General features: G+C 33.4%; 3 protein-coding genes across 3 annotated transcripts in view; 2 read left to right on the top strand and 1 right to left on the bottom strand.

Moving 5' to 3' along the window:
* Window positions 1-4,090, bottom strand: part of LOC134695116 (dnaJ homolog subfamily C member 13-like) — a 71,585-nt gene extending 67,495 nt beyond the window's left edge. Inside the window, exons 1-6 of the mRNA XM_063556309.1 lie at window positions 3,945-4,090; window positions 2,821-2,896; window positions 2,262-2,337; window positions 1,282-1,431; window positions 780-821; window positions 285-431 (exon numbers count right to left, since the gene is read on the bottom strand). Coding sequence (XP_063412379.1) covers window positions 285-431; window positions 780-821; window positions 1,282-1,431; window positions 2,262-2,337; window positions 2,821-2,888 — 483 coding nt within the window. The 5' untranslated portion in view covers window positions 2,889-2,896; window positions 3,945-4,090. The remainder of the gene's footprint in view (window positions 1-284; window positions 432-779; window positions 822-1,281; window positions 1,432-2,261; window positions 2,338-2,820; window positions 2,897-3,944) is intronic.
* A 39-nt stretch (window positions 4,091-4,129) lies between these two features.
* LOC134695115 (leucine-rich repeat and death domain-containing protein 1-like) lies at window positions 4,130-12,768 on the top strand. The gene is made up of 3 exons (XM_063556308.1): window positions 4,130-4,224; window positions 6,271-8,289; window positions 12,466-12,768. The coding sequence occupies exons 1-3, from the start codon at window positions 4,218-4,220 to the stop codon at window positions 12,762-12,764; spliced, it is 2,325 nt and encodes a 774-aa protein (XP_063412378.1). The 5' UTR covers window positions 4,130-4,217; the 3' UTR covers window positions 12,765-12,768.
* A 6,679-nt stretch (window positions 12,769-19,447) lies between these two features.
* Window positions 19,448-20,737, top strand: LOC134695354 (uncharacterized). Its single transcript, XM_063556581.1, has one exon. The coding sequence runs from the start codon at window positions 19,448-19,450 to the stop codon at window positions 20,735-20,737; it is 1,290 nt and encodes a 429-aa protein (XP_063412651.1).
* Window positions 20,738-26,123: the final 5,386 nt, after the last annotated feature.

Here is a 26,123-nt window from a genome sequence, read left to right as displayed (position 1 = left end):
AAATCGTTGTATATTTCTTTCGCCAAATTCTTTCGCAAATGACAAATTTTTATCGCCACAATTATTATTTTTTCACAAATTGCGAAAATGGCGACCGCCAGCGGAAACCCTGCAAAGTTGCCTAGAAGGGACTTAACGTGAAATAATGTACAGTGGAACCTGTTTTAAAGGATCTAAAATAATTGGTCTGATAACACAGGTTTTAATACAGGTAGTCTCTTAAGCAGGTTTGACAGTATCTGCCAAAATTAGTTGGTTTACAGAATCAGGTGCTAATTACTAACCAATATCAGTCCTTCCATATCTTTGTAGTCATAGGAACAAAGAATCTTATTGGTTGATGGATCTATCTGATCCAATGAGGCCTGGTTGACCTCCAAGATCACAGGGACTCTTGACTCTGACCAGTGTTGCTTGAATGCATTAAACCTCTGAAAGATTATGATTTAAACAGAAATTAGTGATCAGGTTTCCAAGGAATATTATTATATTTACAACAGGCTGTAAAAAAATTAAATCATTTGTTAATATTAATCAACATATAAAATGAAAACATAAATTAGTATAAAAGGAATATAGAATCCTTAAAGAAATTTCTATTTTTGTCCATGCTCTTTAACTCCCTTGTATATACCTTTATCAATTCATCCATTTTCATTTTTTTGACAAAATAATTATTTGGTACAATGATATATATATACATAAGACAATGATTAAAATGAATGCAGAATATTTCACTAGATTTTTTTAACATTATCAGATTTTATTAGAAATTGTACCTTTGGGGTATGAGTCACTTCAGCAAACTTGCTCCTAAATCTCTGAAATAAATAAAGAAACATTATTAACAAACTTAAAATTCGTTTTCGCAGCAAAACAATTTAATAGCAATGATTCAATTTAAACATGTCTTCTTGTCATCATGTGTGAGGTGTATAAGATTTAATTTCCAGGGTTTACCTTTATTTTGATTTATCATGATTTCTTCAGCTCCTGAACATGCATGAAATATGTGGAATGTTATGTTAGGCAAACAATTATCAATCTACAATCTCAAGAAAACATTTACTTATCAAGCTTAAGGTGGTACCTAACACTACAGGGAGAGAACTCTGTAAAGTCAGCTAAAGGTTTTAATTACGGTGTTGAGTGTGTTTCACAATTTGGAAAATGTTATGTGTAAACAAAAAAAAATGAATTCTTAGATGAGGCCCCTCATGGGGTGTCTAAGTTTTCACATAATTGAAAACCCTATGAGAAGACTCTTAAAATTTAAATTACCAGTGCTTCAGTAAGTAAGTCAGCTCTGTGGTCCGTTGAAAACTTCATGGTGTCCGTCTTTTTTGGTCCTTTCTTAATGGTGATGATAAATTCATTATTTCCTGGAGCTTTCACATTGGGTACAATACCAACAAACTCACTGTAGGGCCACTGAAAATACATAACATCAAAATAATCTAACTTTTAGATATTTAACTTGGACAAGGTGAACCAACACCTGAAGTGGTTATCGTGCGTTTGGGTAATAGTGGGTGGATACCACGCAGTATTCACAGTTGTCTTTCACTATAAAAGCAAGATATTTAAAAAGTTTGTAACAATCAAATAGGGTGATCTCCTTTTTGGGAAAATCTATGGAGGTCAATGTGCTAAAAAAAAACTATTTCAGAAATAACCATTAGTCTGTTATAATACAGTCATTTTAAATTTAAAATTAATAGCAAGAATTGTCCAAACTGCATGATGCTGATCCTATACCTGCTGTAAGACTTTTATAGGGGAAACACTACTACGTAGTTTGCGGTTAATCTTTGAGGTTAATCTGAATGTGTAATGTTCAAAATGCAGTTTAGTTTGCTTTTCCTTATGACATGTGTGAGGACCATGCAATCAATTACATCTGGTAACTATCTACAATGTCAGCAAATAAAGTTATGGTGTTGCTAATATAAGCTGCTAATTTGTTGAATTGTTTCACATTGTCATTTCAGGGCCTTTTATAGCTGACTATGCGGTATGGACTTTGCTCATTGTTGAAGGCCGTATGGTTACCTATAGCTGTGAATTTCTGTGTTATTTTGGTCTCTTATAGAGAGATGTCTCATTGGCAATCATATCACATCTTTTTTTTTTATAATTTGTTATTTTTTTTTATCTATAATAGCTAACATTAAAAAAGATGATCACATAAAAAAATAGAAAAGATATGAATTAAGCACTAACTAAAAACTCGATTATTTCTTTATCTCATAAAAACGAACCTGATTTGTAATTTCCAATGACTGTGGGTTGTATGTTGTTATGCCTAGTGTACCCACTGAAAATATTCTTTTATATCTGAAATAAATAGAAATGTTTATTTTGAATGTCATTAACACCAATGTCATGCCTTAATACATGATAAATTCCAAGATTATAGAGATCCTTTATCTAACTTTTGATTTAAATATTGTTTTTCTGTAGAAATAACATAGAAAATGTAGACACACAGAATAGTCTGCGTAGCGTGTTATTATTAAGTGTACACCACATTTTGTATGTTATTCTGAATAGACAGAAACAATATTAAGTCATTTCCTATAATTAAATTCTAAAATTTAATTTTTAAACTGGCGTAAATCATGAAAAACATTCATGACGTCACAGACACATGATAGAATTATGTCTATGACATGATAAACAAAACTACATCAGCCAATCAGAAGACGTGTTACATCCAAAATTAAATTATTGATATATACATGTATACCTCTGGTAAATACCAGGGCCTTTCTTTACTGACCAACCTTGACCGCAACTTGTCTTTAAATCTATACTTACTTCCCTTTCCATGAGTGCTTTGTTATAAAATAACATGCCAAATCCTGGTTATCTTTCATTGATGACATCTTGTCACCTGAAAATAAATATTCCTGATATTTGTGAAGTCAAATTGTACTGTCTTAAAAAGCATAAGGATGTACTTAAAATGATCATACATGTACCATATCTTCTTCATCAGGTAACCAAATGCTTCCATATTTATGATGTTTTTGTATGTGTAACTAAAATGTGTATGTACATTTATGGAAAATTTTCATGTTGTACAGTACACATCACATTGAAATTTCATGATAATATAATTATATAGAAATTAATGAATATTTAATGACTGTAAATTTCATGCACTGCTGAATGACCTTGTGAACAGCTGAATCAAATATACTGAAAGTACTTTTATATGTAGGCATTAATTTGTGGGTTCTTAAGTTTGTGGCTTCTTATACATTTGTAGTTATATTCATGGATTTCAGTTTAAATTTGAACATGCATTATCCACAGTGCTTGACTTCAACATTGGAATTTGTTTTTTCTTTAATTGTTTAGTATACTTTAAAATTCAGGACTCCATCAACATACTGATGATAATATTTTTTTTTATATTATCTTTTTTTCAGCACTCTCACCATCTTAGTTTGCATATTATTACTGATGTTTTTTTTTGTGTTCATCTGGCTTGGAGTTTAAACTATCTTATAGAGATTAAAACAGAACATAGCACATTTTATTGCTATATGTTTCTTTATTCTACATCGGCTAGAGGTATACAGGGGTGCCAGATTTTCTTCGGCTGTTGTCTGCCCTTTGGTAGGGTTTTTGTCTCTTTAACATATTCCCAATTACCATTCTCAATTTTATTCACAAAAATTGTTATCCCTAACATTTCCTGTCTCTGTATCTGATTCTAAGAATTATGCAATATGATAAGTTTTACAAATGTAAATATATTCATTTTTAAGTCAAAAATGTTCCAGAAAGTAGCATCGTTTATTTTTTATTTTTCAGAAATCTATTTCGAAAGTAAATATTTTGGTCCTGTCATATGATTATGGTCCCGACTCAGGGGAGGGGATACTTCCGAGATATCCTTCTTTTAAAAAACATCAGAAACATACTATGCAAACCTTAATTAACTATTTAGATGACAAGCTTCCTAATGGACTTGAATAGTCTATAGATTTAGTACGTTAAACTATAACATCTAAACAAATATTAATCAAAAACATCTAAATAAATCTGTAACTGAAACTTTGACTTGGCGGCTGCCATGTTTATATATTTCATTTCCTGTCTTGCGCGTGGCAGATAACTCCCACATCACGTAAATCCACGACACACGCGAGACACGCACCTTGCATGGCAACGTTAGCGTCCTGGGAGATGTGTATTCCCCCAAAATGACAGGTATGATGATTCTCTCGTTTAAGAGTAAATGACACCAAACTCGCGCTTTTTTCCATTCCGTCCATTCCAAATTCTCTATTTATTTGTAACGATTATCATGAACCGTGGAAACAACAAGGTAAATGAAAATAAACTAAAAAGGGGGCGGGGCTGTCCTGAAACAACTGTCATTTGATTTATTGACCGATTTAATTACCACTAGACCATTCTTGTTAACATGTATACCCCTTCGGTAATTTAGAAGCAATTTAGATATACTGTGTTACTGTATTTGGTCTTTATTTATTATTTTGTTTGTGATTATCCTTGAGACCAAAGGGTTTAGTAAACCAAATCATTGATGCATGGGACCCCTCTCTTTTGTAATTAACTTTAGGATAACGCCTTGGCATCTATTAATTTCTCTGATTTCCGAACTTATTTCGACATGCAGTATTTTGTATGGCCAGCAAAGCAGATGGATTCAAAAGCATACTTTTAATTAGTACTTAAAAAAATTGCATGTAGTAACATTCCACAACCTTCCGTAATAACTATAATTATAAATGCTAAAATCTTCACAAAACACTTTCCCCCAAAATCTTGTTTTATATTTCATTATCTTGTCACAAATTGATAAAAATGTTAAAGTACTAAGACATAAACATATTCAGTGCCAATTTTTCAAAGTCGGTAGAATCAATTGTAATTAAAGTCGTCCCCATATAATATTTTGTTTGTGATTATGCTTGACACAAAGGGGTTTAGTAAACCAAATCATTGATGCATGCATATGGGACCCCTCTCTTTTGTTATTAACTTTATGATAACGCCTTGGCATCTTTTAATTTCTATGATTTCCGAACTTATTCCGACATGCATTTTTTTTTATAGCCAGCAAAGCAGATGGGTTCAAAAGCATACTCCTAGTACAGTTATTTGCATTGTATTAACATTCAACAACCTACCGCGTAATAAATGCTAAAATCTTCACCCCCTTCCCCTATTTTGTTTTATATTTCATTATCTAGTCACAAATTGATAAAAAGTGCTAAGACATAAACGTATTTAGTGCCAATTTTTCAAAGACGGAAGACTGATCAATTGTAATTGAAGTCATTTGATCCACAAGGGAGGGGAAAAAAAGGGGGGCTGTTATTGCTGTACCATTGAAGTCTTCAAAACCTCGACAGGAATTCCAAGTTTTAGTCGGTGTTTTAATTTTATGTCTTTTTATAACTATTTATGTAAAAGTTTTCGTTTTCATTTCTTGTTCTTTGGCGTTTAATAGCATTTTTTTAGTGAAGTCCTTGATACGATATAGCTAGACATAAAAGGTGTATATTATTGAAGAAGGTACATGTATACATTTCTCTAATATTTATTTTACTGATTTTAATTCTGATAGTTCTGAAGTAAAATTGGCTCATTGAAAATCGTACCATATCTTATAACTGTTATTGATTGATTGGCGTTTAACTCCATTTGTAATGCCTAATCGTGGTAGATACTTTTTTATTGTATGTGTGAGCTGGTGCTCCGTGTTGAAGACATTACTTTGACATACAATGGTTTACTTTTATAAATTGTGACTTGGATGGAGAGTTCTCATTGGCACTCATGCCACATCTTCTTATATCTATTTCCCTTTTACCTTAATGCGTGTATTTTTGTGGGGAGGAAGGGATAGGAGGGGTCCTGATCCCGAAACCCCGCGCTTAAAAACACGAAATCCCGAGGTCAAGAATTTAAATAAATTTAAATCCCGACATCCCGAAATTTTTAAATCCCGAAAGTATCAATCCAGATCTTAAAAACACCCGATCCCGAAGTCCCGATAAAGGTCATATCCCCCTTTCTATTCGATCTTAAACCACAAAGCCACGTTTATTCTTTATAGCACAAAGGCAGCTGGGCGAGGTTAATTCCCGAAAATGACTTTACAATAAAACAACAATTCTCAACAGTTTCTTTTCCTGATTCAGTTTTCTGGTAAATTGACAAAATTGTCTCGGTGAATATTGTTGGACGCGTTATGCTATTTTAATTCAATCATTTTCGTTTCAGAAATGAACGGCGAGACTGAGCCTTACACTGAAATGGAAGTTATGATCGAACCCGACAATAACATCTTAGAAATAGTACAAAAAAATACGGGATTTACAGCTATCGTAGACGAAGGAGAAACAAACGACAGAAACCAGGTGAACGTGAAAGAACACTTGCACGTGCAAGGCAAATACGTGACTTTAGACTTGTCATGTAAGGGAATCCCGAAAGTGCCGTTGGAAACATTTGAATATGAAAATCTCACAACGCTCTATTTGCAAGACAATAATCTATGTGGAATTCCTGACGACTTGATTTCATTGAAGAATTTAGAAACCCTCGTTCTTGCTAAAAATAAAATCAAAGTTCTAAGCAGAACTGTGTATTTACTTGATAGACTTATACAACTGGATATATCTGATAATGACATTGAAGAAATTCTACCAGATGTGTCTGGCCTTGAGAGTTTACGGGAGTTCAGGGTCAATGGAAATCGACTGGAGGAAATTCCTTCACAGATTGGTTACTTACGAAAGTTGCGAATTCTTACACTAAACGACAATAGGCTAAAAGATTTGCCAAAGTCCATCTCAAACTTGGAAAATTTGAAGATTTTGTCATTGGATGGAAACAGCCTTGAATTTTTGAGCCCTGAGATATGCAGAATTGACGGATTAAAACAACTGACTGTCTCAGGTAACCAAATTACAAACTTGCCACGTGACACGGAAAATTTTCTAGCTTTAGAAAAACTTATCCTTGACGACAACGATTTTGAATTTATCCCTATTCAAGTTTTATGGTTGGAAAATCTTGCTGAGCTGGCACTCTCTGGAAATCGTCTTAAAGAAATTCAACCAGAAATAGGTCAATTAAAAAATCTAACTATTTTAGGTTTGAATAGCAATGACCTTGAAGAAATACCAGAGGAATTATTTCAATTGCAACGGCTAGAGGTCATTGGGCTAGAAAACAACAAAATCACTGTTATTCCTGACACAATTGCAAAACTCTATGACCTACGAGAGCTCTATTTAGGAGACAATTGCATCAAAGAAGTTCCAGAAAACCTATGCTGGTGTTCACAGCTGGAAGTTTTGAGCTTGCTGAAAAACGATCTATCATCATTCCCCATTGAAATCGAGAATCTTCGAAAACTGCATACCCTTGTGCTTTCAAATAATCATTTCAAGACATTACCGGACGCCATTGGTTCTCTGGTTCATCTTGAAATCTTATCAGCAGACGGCAATGAGCTCGAAACTCTAGCAGACGACTTCAAAGGCCTTATTCGACTCCGTCAGTTGAACTTGAACAATAACAAGTTTTCAATATTTCCCAAGGTCGTCTGCGAGCTCAAGCTTCTGGAGGTATTAGATATAAGCAATAATTCGATTGAATTTCTCCCACCCGTCATTTCTCAACTTGATAGACTTGTTGTTTTGAAAATAAACCAAAACAACATCAAATCATTTGATACCGATCTCTGTGCATTGAAAGAATTACAGGTTTTAGACATGTCAACGAATCGTCTGCAGGAAGTCCCAGAAACAGTGGCTGAAATGGAGAATCTCAACGACCTTGACCTTTCAAATAACCAGTTTTTAGAATTTCCAAAAACTGTTTTCTCCATACCAAATCTAGAAAGGTTAAAATTTGACCAAGAAAACGGAAATCAGCTTCCACTTATTCCAGACGAGATAGAGTTTTCAAGTATCTCTTATCTGATTCTTTCAAAGAACTCGCTAAGAACTCTTCCAAATACCATAAGTGGCATGCGCAACATCAAATCGATTATCGCCGACAACAATGACATTCACACATTGCCAAAAAGCATCTGCGATATTCCACAGTTACAAGTTTTGCATTTAAACGACAACTGTTTGACATCCCTCCCAGAAAACTTTGACAATTTATCAAAGCTGAAGGACCTTCGTATCCATAACAACCCATTGAAAACTCCACCAATGGACGTCTGTGTTAGTGGTGTAATGCAGCCGATTGGTCGTTTCATCAGAAGGGCACTAGAACGAGAAGGTTAGTTTATGTATAATTAAAAAAATTCATGAGTGTCTGGATTGGGTTTACAAAATAGTGAATAATTAATGGGCAAAAGTGCAGAATAAATGGGAATTACAAACAAGAGAAAAATAAGTAAAATAGACAAGGAATAACGAATAATGGACAAACTAAATAATGCTAAAAAAATGATAGAAAATGGTATAAAAATTAAAGAATAAAGAAAAGATCAAGACCTATATTTCCAGTCCCAGAGTCATGCACGTGAGTTTTGAAATTGCTCATTGTGTCCTCATTTGTGTTCGCGCGTTGCTTTGGAGCTGGTGCTTTTAAATGCTTATGAATTAAAAAAATGTTGAAAATTAAAAATGAGGTTTTTGGTTTATATAGTTGCAAGTGTAAAATGTAAATTGCTATTTAAGTGTATGTAAAATTTACGTTATATGCTAGCAAGACATGGTCATTTTCGTTCGTAATATAAACCAGAATTGAAACAGGAAGAAATTTACAGTTATTCTAGTGTTGTCATTTCCGGACTTTTTATAGCTCACTGTATTTGCGGTATGTGGTTTGCTCATTGTTGACGGCCGTAAGATGACCTATATAGTTGTTAACGAATTCATCATTTGGTCTCTAGTGAAGAGTTGTCTAATTTCAATCATACTAAATCTTCCAAATTTCATGATGTAACCCAGCATTTTAAATTTTGAAAAGTAAAAATCGAACTAACGATCCTTTACACTCCTATCGAAAGCTCTTCTAGATAACAACTAGCCAATTGAAGTTCTTTTTAAAACAACATTTAATATATCACGTTATCAATATTTATTCTACGTGTCTGAGACCTGTCTTATGCAAAGTACATTTAAGTCTTTCATGCCGAATTATTTCTATATGCATCCACGAGTGATCTTGAAATTTGAGGAGGTGTCATACGGGGATATTATTAACCATTTCTTGGTAATTTATAAATATTTTTTTTAATTTTCATGATCCCACAACTTTTACAACTCCTTTACCAAAAATCTGAACCCTTTGAACCCATATATCCAGCATCACAAAATCTTGTCGTTTGCCTCAAATTTGTGTTGATATTAAAAGCTTTCCCATGCGTTGCATATTGATGTAAAATATTTACATAATGCTATGATTGATTGTTTGTAGATTACTTCATTAACAAATTTGAAGGTAAATTATGTTTGTTCTTATTTACTTTTTATTGGAAGACATACATTAATGTTACCTCATTATCTAAAATATACTATTTCAAGACACACAAGTGCTGCTTTGTGTTCTGATTTTTCCCCCCATAAACATCATTTTAATTTTGTTTCTAGGTGACTCGAATATTGTATCAGAGGTTGAGAAAAGTATGACAAATTTTGATTTTTCGTAATCATTGTTCAGAGTATTATATATTTTGCACAATTATTAAAGCATATCTTTATTGACTAACCTTCACTAAGAATTTTGGGGCCCCCTTGTGGTGTTCCCCTCAAATCAAAATTGACCAAATTCAAACCAAATATCATTAAAGATAATTTTTTAAATTTAAAACATGTGTTATCAGTATGTTTTCCATAAAATTTAGATTTAAAAGAACAAATATAGAAATTATGTAAATAATCTAACTATGGGCTAGTTCGTAGAAGGAGCTTAATTGTAAATTATAATATGATTCGGCCAACTAACAATTACAGTACATTTTATCAGAGACATATATTATAAGTCTCTGATTTTATATAATATGTTTTCCTATTGGCTAAAACATGTGACACGTGGTGTTGTCACAAACTTTCCTATTGTATGAAAATCAGTTACAAACGACCAATAGTATCTGACTACAAATAGGTTTTCTATTGACATCGAATCAACACTTTATATATATATGGTTATTGATCTTTCTTCTTCATTCACTTCTTATTTGTATTGCTTTCTGTCGTGAGAAAGTTAAGTCATTAATCACAGAAGAATTTTTCACAATGCACTCAGTTAAACAAACCTATTGTTCAGTGGTTGTCGTTTGTTGATGTGATTCAAAAATAAAGGCAACAGTATACCGCTGTTCAAAACTCGTAAATCCATGGACAAAAAACAAAATCGGGGTAACAAACTAAAACTGAGGGAAACGCATAAAATATAAGAGGAGAACAACGACACAACATTAAAATGTAACACACACAGAAACGGACTAAGCATTAGACAAAATCCGATGAGAATAACAAATATAAAATCAAAACCAAATACGAAATTGGGATAGAAAAGTAACGTGACACGTCTAATAGTAATGTGAATTCAAAAGTGTTTCTCGTTTTTTTTTTTACATAGATTAGACCATTCGTTTTCATGTTATAATTGTTTTATAATATGTCATTTTGGTGTCCATTTTAGCTTTCTGTTTTGCATGGGCGAGCTAAGGCTCCGTGTTGAAGGCCGTACTATGACAGATAACTGTTTATATTTAGCGTGTTGTGACTTGGAAGGAGAGTTGTCATTGACACGCATACCACATCTTCTTATATCTATATAATAGGAATACACCCACTTTCATTGAAGTTTATAATTGTTCACTGAAACAATAGGTCTTGCGGAAAACGGTTAGAAATAAAAGAAGATCTATTTTCTTCAATACGCGGATCCAGCCATTTTAAAAGAGGGGTCCCAACCCAGAGTAAAAAGGGGGGAATTCCAACCATATGCTCCCATTCAAATGCATTGATAGTCTGAAAAAAGGGGGGTTCAAACATCCGGACACCTCCGGATCCGCCAATGACGCATATATAATTAATTGGAGTACATTTTAGCAGATAGAATAACTAGAAAATGTTCCTTCTGAGAAATGTTTGTAATGTCTCTTGTTTTAAGTTTTAAAAAACGTAACTCTCGTTTCCTTATAACATTTTAGGCTTAAGTTTTAAAGTAACAAAAAAGGAATTAAAGTTCGTGTCATCTTCAGGCATTGTTGCCGCGTTAAGTATTAGTGATTAACTCTAATACACTGCATCTTACTTTATATTATAAATGCCTTCTAGTTTCAGTCTACAGAAGTATCTTTAACATGTAGTTCACAGTATGGAAACTGCTAATCGAGAAAGCGGTTGAGTCATAATTTATCTGAAAGTGTTACATTATAAAATTAGTAAATATGATAGGACAAGGAAAAAACCCCGATTATTACAGCTTTTATTTAAAAGCGAGCAAAACAAAACTTTGATCAACTTGCTTGCTATGTTTGCTTGGATGTTTGCAAACAATAGGTAGGTGGAGTTTCAATTTGTTCTATATACATTCTGGGATTTGATTGGACAATAAAAATTGGCATGAAATGAGGTAAATGTGTATTGTCCAATCAAATTCCAGTATATACACTGTATAGTAAACAGATTAACACAGACTACATACCTGTTGTTTACAAACATCCAATCAAACATAGCAAGTAAGTTGATCAAAGGTTTGCTTGGCATGCTTTTATGGAAGAGCTGTAATCGTATTTGAAAAATGTTATGGATTTCGTTAGTCTGCTTTAAAAGGAAGACTTAAAACCACTGAACTTTCTTCGTCTATCACTTGAATTCTTTTTAATGAAAATACTATGATGACTTATATTTTCCTTCTTACCACCTCACTTACCACAGTCGTGATTCAGAGGTCAACGTATCGAAAACATGTGCATTCATTTTTTTACTTTTTTATATCAGCTTCGAGCATTATCACAGAAGCTTGTCAAATATTCACAATTTAGGGCTAATATCATGAGTAATAATCAATAGATATAAGCGATGTAGATATAAAACTAAAGAAAGAGGTATAATTGCAAATGACACAACTCTCTATCAGAGACCATATGGTAGAAGTAAACAACTATAGGGGACTGTATACGGTCTTTAACAATGCTCATAACCCATACCGCATAGTCAGGTATAACTACAGTGAAACCTTACTAAACCGAACCCTTTCGGGACTTCAGATCTTATTCTGTTTTGGCAGGTATTCGGTTTCACAAGGTTCACAAGGTTCACAATGCAGAAAATGTGATATGATTGATCTTCAGAACAAGTTTGGATTAGACAGAAGCATGTAGTGAAGTGTTAATTGCACACACAAAAATTGTCTTGGCTATGGCACATTACATGTGGACAGGTGTCGAGAGAAATGACTAAATTCATGAATCATGTGCCTCTTTTATCTTTTCAGAACTGCTTTTAATGAAGATGATCAATGTTATCAAGACTAATTTGAACAAGAACGAGTTACGGTACCTGATGAAGAAGTTCCGGTTCCCAGAAGAAAAAATGGCGGAACTTGAGCAGACGTATTATGGGAAGGACAAATTGCAAGATAGGGTGTACCATGCCATGCTATTCTGGAAAGAATTTAAAGGACCTCTAGCGAATATTGAAGAACTAATTCGAGTTTTTCATGTCATAGGTTACGACGACCTTTGTCTAAAATTACGTGCAATGAAGATATATGCACAGAGGTTGAGACTTTAATAAATGTCATTCCGCGCAAAAATTGAACTAGACTTAACTGCATGACACTGAAGTATATATGATCTTTTTATATATAAACACTGCCAAACATTTGGTCCTGAAAAATATTTCTATCTCTTTTCTGAAATGTAAATGCTGTAAATTTTACGCTGCATTTAAGAAAACTATTATCAACTGTTCATTGTAAGCATTCTAGTGTGACAAATTTCAAATGTAATCTTGTTTTGTTAGCTAAGGAGGATTGCATCAGTCCTTGATTCAAGTTGTACGAAGCGAGCAAAAATAGAAAAGTTGGATATTTGTAATGCATGGACGAATTTCTGACGACATACCTATTTTGCGCCTTTGAATTCAACATTGCATCATTAAATAATTTCTCATAGAATAGTCTCCGAATGTTAATTACGGTGGGTTTTGTTCATTGTTACAGAAGGAAATGTACACCCCTAGAATCATATTTATAGGAGGGGAAGGGGCCGGTAGATTTTGAACTTCTTCCTCTCAAAACGTTACCTGTATTTTTTCTTCGAAATCCCGATGCCCGGTTTGAGACAATTATTTTCTTCAAAATCCCGATGCTCGGTTTGAGACCATTTTTTCCTTCAAAATCCCGAAGCCCGTGACACGAAAATCAAACTTTATTATTATATTCATTTTTGATAATATCGCTACCTACAATTTAATCTACCTGATTGAAAATAAGTAGATAAACACATAACCATTCTATATCTTTAATAAGTCTTTACTACACAGATGGTATTGTTTTGATCTATCTTGTATTTCAGTGTCAGGATCAAGGCAGAAGGCAGATTTGAAAGGATTTACTATCATGAAGTAACTGTCAATGATTTTTTTTCTATCTCATCGCTGAGGATCTTCAAATGGGTATAAACACGAAAAACCGCAACACAAATTTATTCATACACCGACCGTGTAAGGGCTGTCAAGGTCGTTAAAATCTTCCATTTGTCAAAGCATTAGACCTTTACTATGTAGTTATGTTTGGGTTCTTGTCGAGATTCCACTAAAGACATGTTTTTTTTTAACGAAATAAGTATCTAGGGTTAAACACTCGTGTCGTTTCTAAGAAGTTCCATAATTTTTATACACCTGTTTAGTTTTGAAACTTTTTATGTGTTTTTTTGTTGTTTGTGTCGTTTAGTTGCTGTCTCATTACTGTATACGGCACGTGACTTTTACTTTATTAACACACAACATGGCCCAAACTCCGGACAGTGATCGTTTCCGTTCCGGAACTATTTTCCTTTACTCCAGTGTAGAGTAGTATTCGGGCCCGTATGCGGATCGGAACTGGAACTGCCGGGGAGTTTGAACATGGCCATTGCAATTTTTATTCCGATTCTTCTTTTTTCTATGTTCTTCTTGAACATACATATATAGTAAACTGTCCGATGAAGTATTTTATTTTGAACCTTCAATTTTTGGTACATAAAAATAAATATCTGAGTGTTCGTTATTAAATACAGGTAAGACTACACTTATTTGCCGCCATATTTGAATTAGACGTGCTGCTCGCTTAGTACATTTGAACAATATATTCAGTATCATTCTAAAGAGTCTAGCTATTATAATTTATATCTAAGCAAAACAATTAAAAGGTACAATCAAAATGGAATGAAGTAGAACAAAATGATATTGCAGTGGCAGATCCAGGAGGGGATGTGTTTTGGGAGTTGTAACACACCTTTTTTAACGACCAATGCTTTTTAATTGGATCATATTATTGGAACCACCCTTCTTTCTCTTGGGTTGGAGTCCCCTTTTAAAAGTGGATGGATCCGCCCCTGCTATCTAGTGTTTTTTTGTTGTTTGTGTCGTTTAGTTGCTGTCTCATTACTGTATACGGCACGTGACTTTTACTTTATTAACACACAACATGGCCCAAACTCCGGACAGTGATCGTTTCCGTTCCGGAACTATTTTCCTTTACTCCAGTGTAGAGTAGTATTCGGGCCCGTATGCGGATCGGAACTGGAACTGCCGGGGAGTTTGAACATGGCCATTGCAATTTTTATTCCGATTCTTCTTTTTTCTATGTTCTTCTTGAACATACATATATAGTAAACTGTCCGATGAAGTATTTTATTTTGAACCTTCAATTTTTGGTACATAAAAATAAGTTACAAGTAAGAAAGAGTGTATGCATGTAAATTAAGATGTTTTTTTAAAGAATATGTTTTGCTATTTGTGATGTTTTTGCTAAAGAGTGCATGTAGTGATGTAGTGCTACACATTTAAATAAAAAAAGAGTTTTATTTAAGTCGCTTCGTTTCAAGCATGCATGGGACGTATCATGAAAAACTATTACTTCCATATATATATATATATAAAAATTTGTAATATTTATTTTGAAATTAGAAAAGAAATAATAGATTTTTTTTTATTAATACATTACTGTTTAACTAGACATGCACTAGAAAGTAATCAGTTGATATTTGTCTGTATATAAAGAAAAAAATATCAGAATGTTAAGAGTTAATTGCAAGAGCATAGACAATATGGACCAAACTATAGAACAAAGGACCTAAAACTAAGGATAGAGGACATTAATAAAAAAAAAAATAATAATAAATAAAAAGAATAGAGTATAATGTGCCAAAAATAAATAAGTACAGAAATGGAGAATCTCCCGTCCAGACCCTTAACAGTCTGTTGCTGGACTTTCCTAATTGCTTTGAGTTATTAAAAAAATTGTCTCCATTTTGTATGTTTATATTTGTGTGTTTCTTTACTTTTATATTAAAGCCTTTTCTATTTAGCCTTTTACAGTTAAATGTAGAATAGTGCAATGTTATTTAAATTGTTATTCAAAATAAAAAAAACACCCAATATTTAAAATGTGTATTATTTGGATAAAACGGTGCCATAACTATATTCCAGCTTGATGAGTTGTTTTTCGTCTTCAGGCCGAGTGACAAATTGTTCAAAATGACCTGGTCTGGTGTTAAATCAAAAGCTCAAACATATCAAATGAATTGAAAACAACTGTCATATATCTGACTTGGCAAAGGCATTTCTCTATGTAGAAAATGTTGGATTAAACCTGGTTTTAAACTAAAATAAGTGGTGACGCACGCAAGGTGCGTTCAAGATAAAGATATCTCGATGTCATAATTTATGATCATTTTACCTCCTGATTTAGATATAAGGTTGACTGACTATATCTGAGTGTTCGTTATTAAATACAGGTAAGACTACACTTATTTGCCGCCATATTTGAATTAGACGTGCTGCTCGCTTAGTACATTTGAACAATATATTCAGTATCATTCTAAAGAGTCTAGCTATTATAATTTATATCTAAGCAAAACAATTAAAAGGTACAATCAAAATGGAATGAAGTAGAACAAAATGATATTGCAGTGGCAGATCCAGGAGGGGATGTGTTTTGGGAGTTGTAACACACCTTTTTTAACGACCAATGCTTTTTAATTGGATCATATTATTGGAACCACCCTTCTTTCTCTTGGGTTGGAGTCCCCTTTTAAAAGTGGATGGATCCGCCCCTGCATTGTGACAATATGATTAATTTTATTTCGAAACTTATATAAATTCTTTTTGTTGATTTTTTTACAGCGTTTATCTACTGTCGCCTTAATTCAAATATCAATAGTCAGTAATAATGAAATTTCTAATTCATAAAATATCAGTGTAAGGGTCAATCATAGATTATATTGTTGAAGTATACTGAACATTTGTAGTAATGAACCGTTTGTAATTTTTATCTTTGTTTATTTATTTTATTTCGGAGGATAAACTAGTGGATGTCCCGAACTATTTTTAACACAAATTCCTTGTTTTAATTTATGGACCAAAACAAATATAAAAACTAAAATGCAATATATTGTCTTTTTTTTCACTCAGCCTTAAAGTTTGCTATTCTACATCCCCAAATTATAGATATAACTTGTCGATTGTGTCGCAATACCCATTAGAGGGGTTATGGAGGACCTAAATGCTACAATTCACGTGAAAATTATTATTAACAATGGAACGGAATGGTGCGATTCTTCAGCCCTTAATTACAGAAAACTTTATACACCATTTGAAACCTTATTGTAAGAGAAACAAAATTGTTGTTAACTATATGTGCCGCAATGGGTTACGTGTGCCAATATACGTGTGGAAATTGAAAAGAGTCAACTTTGAATAAAATGAATTGGATACTTTGAATAATGGAATGGACTGTTGCGATCCTTCGGCCCCTAATTGCATACAAACATTATACGTCATTCGAAAGCTTGTCAATAAAGGAACGAAAGGTATATACTAGTCAATATGTTCAACGGCATTTAGAGGAGATATTGAGGACCAACATGTCGAAATACGCGGGAACATTAGAAAATAGCTTATTTTGAATTATGGCATGGACTGCTATAACCCTTCAGACACTAATCTGACATTTATTTCCTACATAAATCGTCTAATGTCGTACATGTTTATTATACGCATTTTGTTTTTCTATGATACGACTAACTTTGATAATTAATATGACATTGTTTTTTTTTTATCTAATTACTAGTACTGTAGTCATATGACTTTCAGGTCTGAAGTCTAGAAGTCTACAGCAGTTTAACAGAAAGAGGTCAAGCTTGCTAAGGCTGAAGCCTTTCGGCCTGGTTCTTATACTAATCTGAAGAGCCAACTTAATGCATACCATATTTATTGTGTGTTTTATAAATTTCGACTATTTCCTTGTGTAAAGAATACAGTGTGTGCTGATGCATGTTTTCTATTTAAGAGTTTAAGCAGTTTTACATCTGTTAAGATTTATATTTCTGGCATTAAGACCTGGTTTTACTGTGGAACCATTTTTATCTTCAGAATTGAAATTGATTTTAATATGATTGAGCCATAAGAATCAGTATGTGGCTGTGTCGAAATTGCCACTGTTACCGACACATTTAATTGACATTGTTAGATGGTGAATATTTATGATTATTTAGATGCTTGTTTAAGGTGTTTTCTAACGTTTGCATTTTTTTGTATGCTTAGGGCGTCAAATCTAGTCAGCAGGAGTTCGACACCTTTAAATTCTCGTGAACAATTGATCAGAGAGAATGTCTTTGTGAGTAAACCGGATATCTTCTTTTTATTGAGATGGTCAAAGACTAGACAAGATCATGATTACACACATCAGGTTTCTCTATGTTGCTCAGTCGAGCCATTAATGTGTCCTGTTCGAGCTTATACTCATCTTGTGTCTTTAATACTTAGTGAAAAGAATGCTCCCGTTTTTGCCTTACCTGTAAATGGTAAATTATTGCCTTTATCTAGATCAGTTTTATTGAATCGTTTTAGAGAGTTAATTGTTTTTGTTGGCTTAGACCCTTCATTTTATTCTTTCCATTCGTTGAGGCACGGAGGGGCTACATTAGCCACCAAGGCTGGTATTCCTGAAATTTTATTGAAACATCACGGAGACTGGCGAACTAACTGTTTTCAGACTAACATTAAACAGGCTATCTTTGATATGTATCGGGTTACGTAAGCCATTAATTATTTGATTGGTAGTCAGTTTTAGGGTATGTGCGCCGGTGTATTATTATATTTTTGGTTTGTTGTTTTTCTAACATGTTTAGATATATATATATTTTTTCAATTTGTTTTTCTCCCTCGGTTTGGCGACTTCGTTTTGAGTTCAGGCGCTTCATAGTGACACTTTGTTCATTGTAGCTTATTTTATATGTAGTGGATGTATTAATTTTTTTTCTTTTAATTGTTATATTTTCTTATTACTTTTATCATTACCCACATTGGGAGTCAGGTGCTACATATTGACACTTTGTTCATTGCAGCTTATTGATACCATGCTTGGTATAACTATATTTGAATGCATTATTATAATAAAGCACCTTTCGCTAAACACTATTAGCTGTCTATTCGACATTTAATTCCTGCGTAACTCGTCTAATGCAGTACATATTGATTATACCCAATTTGTTTTTCTATCATATGCTTTCAAATAGTGTTTTATATTTTTCTGTAATTATAGACTGAAGAGTCACAATACTCCATCCTATTTTTCAAGATAAGCGATTTCTTAATGTTCCCTAGTATTTAACGTTCAGGTCCTCCGTCACTTCACTAATGCGTTGTGCAACATATCGGCTACATACCTTTTGTGCCTCTATTAATAAGCTTTCAAATGCCGTATAAAGTATATAAAATAAACACAAAACACATAAACGGTGATTTATAATTCACAAATTTGTACGAAAACCAAATAGATGTTTTCTAAATATTTGTTTTCTTCAGAATCAATGGCAACTAATACAAGTATGTGTGGCATATGTTCACTTCGAAAATTAACGAAACAATCCGAGCACTGGTGTCCAGAATGCGAAGAAGGCATTTGTGATGAGTGCAAAGAACATCACAAATTACTGAAAGCCACACGAAGGCACAAAACCATACCAATTTCCGATTACAAGTCGATCCCATCATTCATAACTGACATACAGCAATCATGTATTCAACATGATGAACACTATCAACAGTACTGCGTTGACCATGCCTTACCTATTTGCTTCAAATGCATCAATGGCCATCGTCAATGCAACGTAAGTACTCTCGAGAATGTAACCATAAATGTCAAGACCTCGGGTCAATTTCTAGATTTAGAATCAAGGCTGGATGAATTATTAAAAAACATCGATATAATGAAAAAAGACCGAAATGCTAATGTGATTAACATTGAAAAAATGAGAACGCGACATGTTAAAGAAATTCAACAGATAAGAGTTGAAATAAACAAACATTTGGACATTCTTGAGAGAAAAGTTATAAAAGATCTTAAAGATAAAGAGAGTCAATGTAAGGAGAGGATTCAGAAAGTCTTATCGTCGGTCAAAGAAAAAGAAACCATGATAAATCAATGTCAGGTTAATTTCCAAAGCGTCAAACAACATGCATCCGATCTTCAAATATTTCTTGGAATTAAAGACATTGAGGTGAAAGTTAACGAAAATGAACGATATCTGCAGTCGTTGATAAAAGCAAAAAGTTTCGAGGACATTGAACTAGTGTGTAAGGTAGACACAGGTCTGCATGATATTTTGAACAATTTAAAGAATTTGGCAACAATAGAAATGAAGAGTCGATCTTCCAATATTGAATTTTGCAGAGCGAAAGATATTCAAGCACAGTTACATGTAGCAACACCAAAAAAGACTGTAAACGATGTCAAGTTAATTCTGCAGAAGAAGATAACAACAGAAGGTGAAGAAGTGAGGGGTTGCTGTATGTCAGAAGGCAACTTTTTGATCACGGATCATTGTGGAAACGCACAATTTAAATTTCTGGCGTCAGATGGTACCATAAAATATGGCATGTCACTTGAAAATTGTATGGGGTATGACATAACACGTGTCGATGAGAAACATGTCGCTATAACATCCGGGAATTCCCTGAATTATACAACTGGACTTGAAATTGTAAACATCGAGAAACGAAGAAAAGTAAAGTTCATAAAACTTCCTGATCATTCATATGGAATTACATGTAATCGAGACTCGCTGTTTGTCTGTGTAAGAAGACATGGTATATACAAAGTAAGCACTGCAAATTATACTACGTCTCAAGTGATCAGTTGTAACTTATCACGATATTCCTACGTATCAACATTCGCCGACAAGATATACTACACTGAAAACATTAAGGAAGAAGTTGTGTGTTGTTATCTTAACGGATCACCCTGTTGGATTTTTAAAGATGATTCAGTTTTGAAATGGCCGAGAGGAATAACTGTAGATACTAATGGAAACGTGTTTGTTGTTGGACAGGAATCGTCGAATGTGGTTCTTATATCAAACGATGGTAAAGACCAAAAGGAAATTTTGTCTAAAAAAGATGGTCTCAGGGGCCCGTCTGCTATTTTCTGTGATAAGCAGAAAAGGGAACTTCTTGTTGCAAATTTAAAACAAACAGCTTTTCTCTACAATATTACGTAAAAGTTAGAAAGTTATGGAAGTCATAAACACCTCGTTAAAATTTTCAATCAATATTCGTTTTTTTTTTAAATTACGCTGATACCTTTTTCGAGTTTATTGTTGGCCATTTATGACTTATTAGCGTATGGCGTACTAAATTATAATCCTGGTACCTTTGATAACTATTTACACCACTGGGTCGATGCCACTGCTGGTGGACGTTTCGTCCACGAGGATATCACCAGCCCAGTAGTCAACACTTCGGTGTTGACATGAATATCAATAATGTGGTCTTTTTATAAATTTCCTGTATACAAAACTTTGAACTTTTGAAAAACTAAGGATTTTCTTATCCCAGGCATAGATTACCTTAGCCGTATTTGGCACAACTTTTTGGAATTTTGGATCCTCAATGCTCTTCAACTTTGTACTTGTTTGGGTTTATAAATATTTTTGATTTGAGCGTCACTGATGAGTCTTATGTAGACGAAACGCGCGTATGGCGTACTAAATTATAATCCTGGTACCTTTGATAACTATTATTAGATGTAGTTATGGATTCGAATAAATTGCATTCAAAGTATACTCTTTTAAGTAACATATTACTGAAAAATTATTAATACAAGAATTAAAATTTAGAAATTTTTTACCTTTTGCTTCACAGTTAAAAGCTGAAATGCTACCCTCATTCCGACAAATGTAACTGGATTTTTACCTGTTCAACATTGAATGTAAAAAGGCTCCATTGACAGATTTGTCATTGATGCATTTTGTTTCAACACCTTTGCTGTTAATTAACAAAATAAAGCCTTTTTTGTTTGATCATTATCCTTTTGTAACACCTTATGTGGGCATACGTTGTAATAAATTTCCTGGTCATCATTTTGTTCTTGGACGAGATGGTATGAATCTTCCTTTTATATTTATATATAATAAAAAGAAGATGTTATATAATTGCAAATGAGACAACACTCCATAAGAGACCAGCTGTCATATCATATAGGTCACCGTACGGCCTTCATCAATGAGTAAAACCCATACCGCAGAGTCAGCTACAAAAGCCCCTAAAATGACAAATGTTAAACAACTCCAACGAGACAACTAATGACCTGATTTGTGTACAAGATAAAGAACGAAAAAACAAATATGATATACAGAAACGAATGACAACTACAAAATTTCAAGCTCCTGACTTGCGACAGACACGTCACGAATAGAATGTGGCGTGCATAAACTCATGATGATTATACTCATTATAAGAAGAAGTTGTGGGGTGACATCCCATTAATCCTACAACCATTATTCCGACAGCCCGTTACTCCGACAGTCCATTATTCCGACAGCCCATTATTCCGACAATGCATCCATCTTAAGTGTATAGGTACATTTTCTCTAAAAAGAGCATCTTTGTTCTCTATAATATTTATGGTTGTACGTTTTCATTCCGATTCTTCTTCTCATGCGGGATATTTGTCTCAGTATATTGGAGTCTTGCAACTGCTTAGTCCTGACCCTCGTCCCTCTTTCGTTTAACGTTTGTTTTTGTCTTAATCTATCTTCTTTTCACTTGATCTTATGTTTCCCACTTTCGCGCATCAGAGAATGAGATTTAACCACTTTTAACTGCATAAGTAAATATATCACAGTTGGATAACGCTACCCGCCATCTTTGGTCGCAACTCGTTCTACTCCTTGTATCACTTATCTGAGTTTTATTAAAATTGATTTTTTCGCAGAAATTAACGACTAATGTAGCGACAGTCAAAATGAGAAAAAAAGAGACAAATACAAACCCTTTTAAAAAAAAAATGACAAATAGAACAAAATATGTGTTCCGAAAAGATGAGCAATTCTAGCTTTTACCAAGACACCTAGCCGTGCGATTTTATAAATGATCATTTTCGGAAATGTGAATCCACGAAATACGGACACAGTAAACAGCACTTCCAATAGCAATCGATCAGACATGACTTAACAACCACAGAAACACAAAGTACAGATCTGAGAGTATTCGCAGTTATTGAAAGATATAGTTCAAAGCCAATAACAAATGTAATGGAATGACCTATAGTTGTTAACTTCTGTGTCATTTTTGTCTCTTGTGGAGAGTTGTATCATTGACAATAATACCAAATCTTCTTTTTTATGGATAAAAAATCATGTTTTAAAGACAATGTGTGACATTTTCGTCTCGAGTGTGTCTTTGTAAAATGATTTCCCTTCTACTGGACTTACTCTTGATTTGTCTACTATTCATTGGTTATTGCATAGTCGCCCACCTAATCATAACAGTGACGGGTTGGATTTGGTTATATTGGAGTCACACAATATCCAATATACAGAATAGATTCTGTATTTTTTAAAGCAAATCATATTCTGATCCCGCCAAATCTGTTAGAATAGTTTGATGAGAATCTGTACACATAATTCGTATTCTGCATATATATACACGTAATTTAAATTCTGTATAGTGTATTTTTTTTTACGGAATTCGAAGTCTTTCAAAACTGAAAATAGTTGTGTTTATGATATCCGTTGTTTATTTGTTTTTTTAATTATTCTGTAAATACATATTAAACGATTTTAGTATATACGAAAAGGCGCGAAAATTATTTCACTAATTGTAATTTTGTATAGCTGTGATGTCAGAACTTGGTAGATTTCCTTATTTTGCGATTGACTTATCAATGTTAAATTGTACATAGACCAGTAGGTTGGAAAGATATGTTCATTAAGAATCAGTGCCCACCCTTTACACTAGGAATTGAATAATTCCAGATACTCAAAATACTCAAAATATCGTATTGCAAGATCTGAGTGCTACTGTTTGAATTGTTCAGCTAATAAAGTTGAGGATGAGCGTCATTTTTCAATAAAATGCTCACACCATAATAATTTGAGGGATGAACTCTTTCGACATATTTGTAGCACTTGTCAGAACTATGAAAAGCAAGATAAACATGATAAATCTTCGAAATTTGTTTTGATGTTTTAAAACTGCCTCTTCTTAAAATCAATGATATCAAACTAATTTTCTTTTTGACATCAATCTTTAAATGAAAAATAAGTGTCAAGTTTGCCTTTGTCAGTGTTCATTGTTTGAAGAAAAAAAAAATATATTTAAGCAAAAAACAATTCACATTCCCGAAAATCATATTCATTAAAACACAAGAAAACTTTGCTATAATGGAGAAAAGATATGATTTTATTGTTATTTCGTTTGACTTGTAGAACAGGTCTTGATACTGTTATTTGATATCAATGAGGTAGTTGTTTTTTCTATTTTGTTTTTGCTCCGATTCGGACTGAGGCTTATGCACGGTCTTATAAAAATATTTATATTATGCTAGTATTGTAATGTCTAAATGTTGACCATATCAATATACCATCGCTCCTATAAAAAAGTGGGGATATACTGTTTTACCTATGTCCGTCCGTCTGTCAGTCAGTCTGTCAGTCCTTTAGTTCATTCGTCCGTCCCATGAATATTTTCGTCGCATCTTTCTCATGAACTACATTACAGGGATATTGAAGTCGGCAATAACGTGTGATGCTTTTTCAGATTCATAACTCAACCACAACCTGTAAACTGAAATATTTGGGCGGGGGTATCATCAGTTAGTAGTAGCTCGCACTGTATTTTGTTGTTCTTGATTTATATATAAAAAAGAAGATGTGGTATGATTGCCAATGCGACAACTATCCACAAAAGACCAAAATGACACAGACATTAACAACTATAGGTCACCGTACGGCCTTCAACAATGAGCAAAGCCCATACCGCATAGTCAGCTATAAAAGGCCCCGATAAGACAATGTAAAACAATTCAAACGAGAAAAATAACGGCCTTATTTATGTAAAAAAATTAACGAAAAACAAATATGTAACACATAAACAAACGACAACAACTGAATTACCGGCTCCTGACTTGGGACAGGCACATACCTAAATAATGTGGCGGGGTTAAACATGTTAGCGGGACCCCAACCCTCCCCCTAACCTGGGACAGTGGTATAACAGTACAACATAAGAACGAACTATAAAAATCAGTTGAAAAAGGCTTAACTCATCAGATGGACAAAAATACAAGTGGACGTGGCCGGGTATATATATGCTCTTTATAGACCCTGTAATTTGGAAAATGAAATATTCTATTCTGTTCTATTCTATATACAGATTTTATTGAGTATGGAAAGTATTCGAACTACCTAGTATGTAATATATTAGGAGAATTTTCTTAAACATAAGAACATTATATAAGTGTCGGACTAATGGGTTGTCGGATTAAAGGGCTGTCGGAGCAATGGATGAGTTGTCGGAATATTTGGTTGTATGACTAATGGGCTGTTGAAATAATGGCGTGTAACCAAAAAAAGAAACAAGATAATCGATGTGAAATAAACCTTTATTGTATCACCAACGACAAAAATATAGAAAGGTAATTACACATATGACAAATATAACAGAATACAGAGAACAAATGAAGTATGTAGAGTTAAATAAACGTATAAAAACACATACATTTGTACAACACATTAAAAAGTAAAATCACAAAAATACTGAACTCAGAGGAAAATCAATTTCGAAAGTCCATAATCACATGGCAAAATCAAAAAACAAAACGCATCAAAAACGAATGGACAAGAACTGTCATATTCCTGACTTGGTACAGGCATTTTCAAATGTAGAAAATGGTGGATTAAACCTGGTTCTATAGCGCTAACCCTCTCAATTTAATAACAGTCTCATCAAATTCCGCTACATTTACATGATGCGTTAAATAAACAGTCACAATTAATAAAATTAACTGTTAACTTTTTATCTTAATTTCCATTACAATTTTAATTACTTGGTACGTAGTTTCTCTCTAAAGCTTCTTTATCCAGCTAAAAAAAAATAAAAGCTTTTGTTTATTTTTCGATGAACATTAATATTTGGCAAACAGTGTTCGATGTACAGGACAAATCCACACACAATGATATTCATCTCCAATATTGATCAATTGATAAAATTTATAAAAACGATTGTTTCTAGACCTTTTTCTAACTCGATACAAAATTGTTTGAATGATTATAGATCCACGGGATACCAAACAAGACAAAAACAGTTGTTCACAAAACACGCTACAGAAAACTAACAGTTTGAGCGACAAAACGATAAGCAATTCTTTCTGAATTATAAATGGGATCACTATCGTTTTTGCGGGTTCGTCAAATGTCGATGATGATTTTGTGGGTACGACAAACTAATAATGGAACTGCGAAAACGAAAAAGGGAAATCTTTATTGTGCATCTGTTAAACAGACATTCCTAAATGTTAACCAAAATATTGAAGTACTTTGATCATACATTTATTACTTAAAAAAAGGAAGTACACACAAAAGCCGTCTTTCATCAGATAATTAA

Source organism: Mytilus trossulus, chromosome 13, assembly GCF_036588685.1.
Source record: "Mytilus trossulus isolate FHL-02 chromosome 13, PNRI_Mtr1.1.1.hap1, whole genome shotgun sequence".
Classification (NCBI taxonomy): Eukaryota; Metazoa; Mollusca; class Bivalvia; order Mytilida; family Mytilidae; genus Mytilus; species Mytilus trossulus.
Note: the sequence above shows the minus strand (reverse complement) of the source record. Positions and strands in the feature narration are given on the sequence as shown.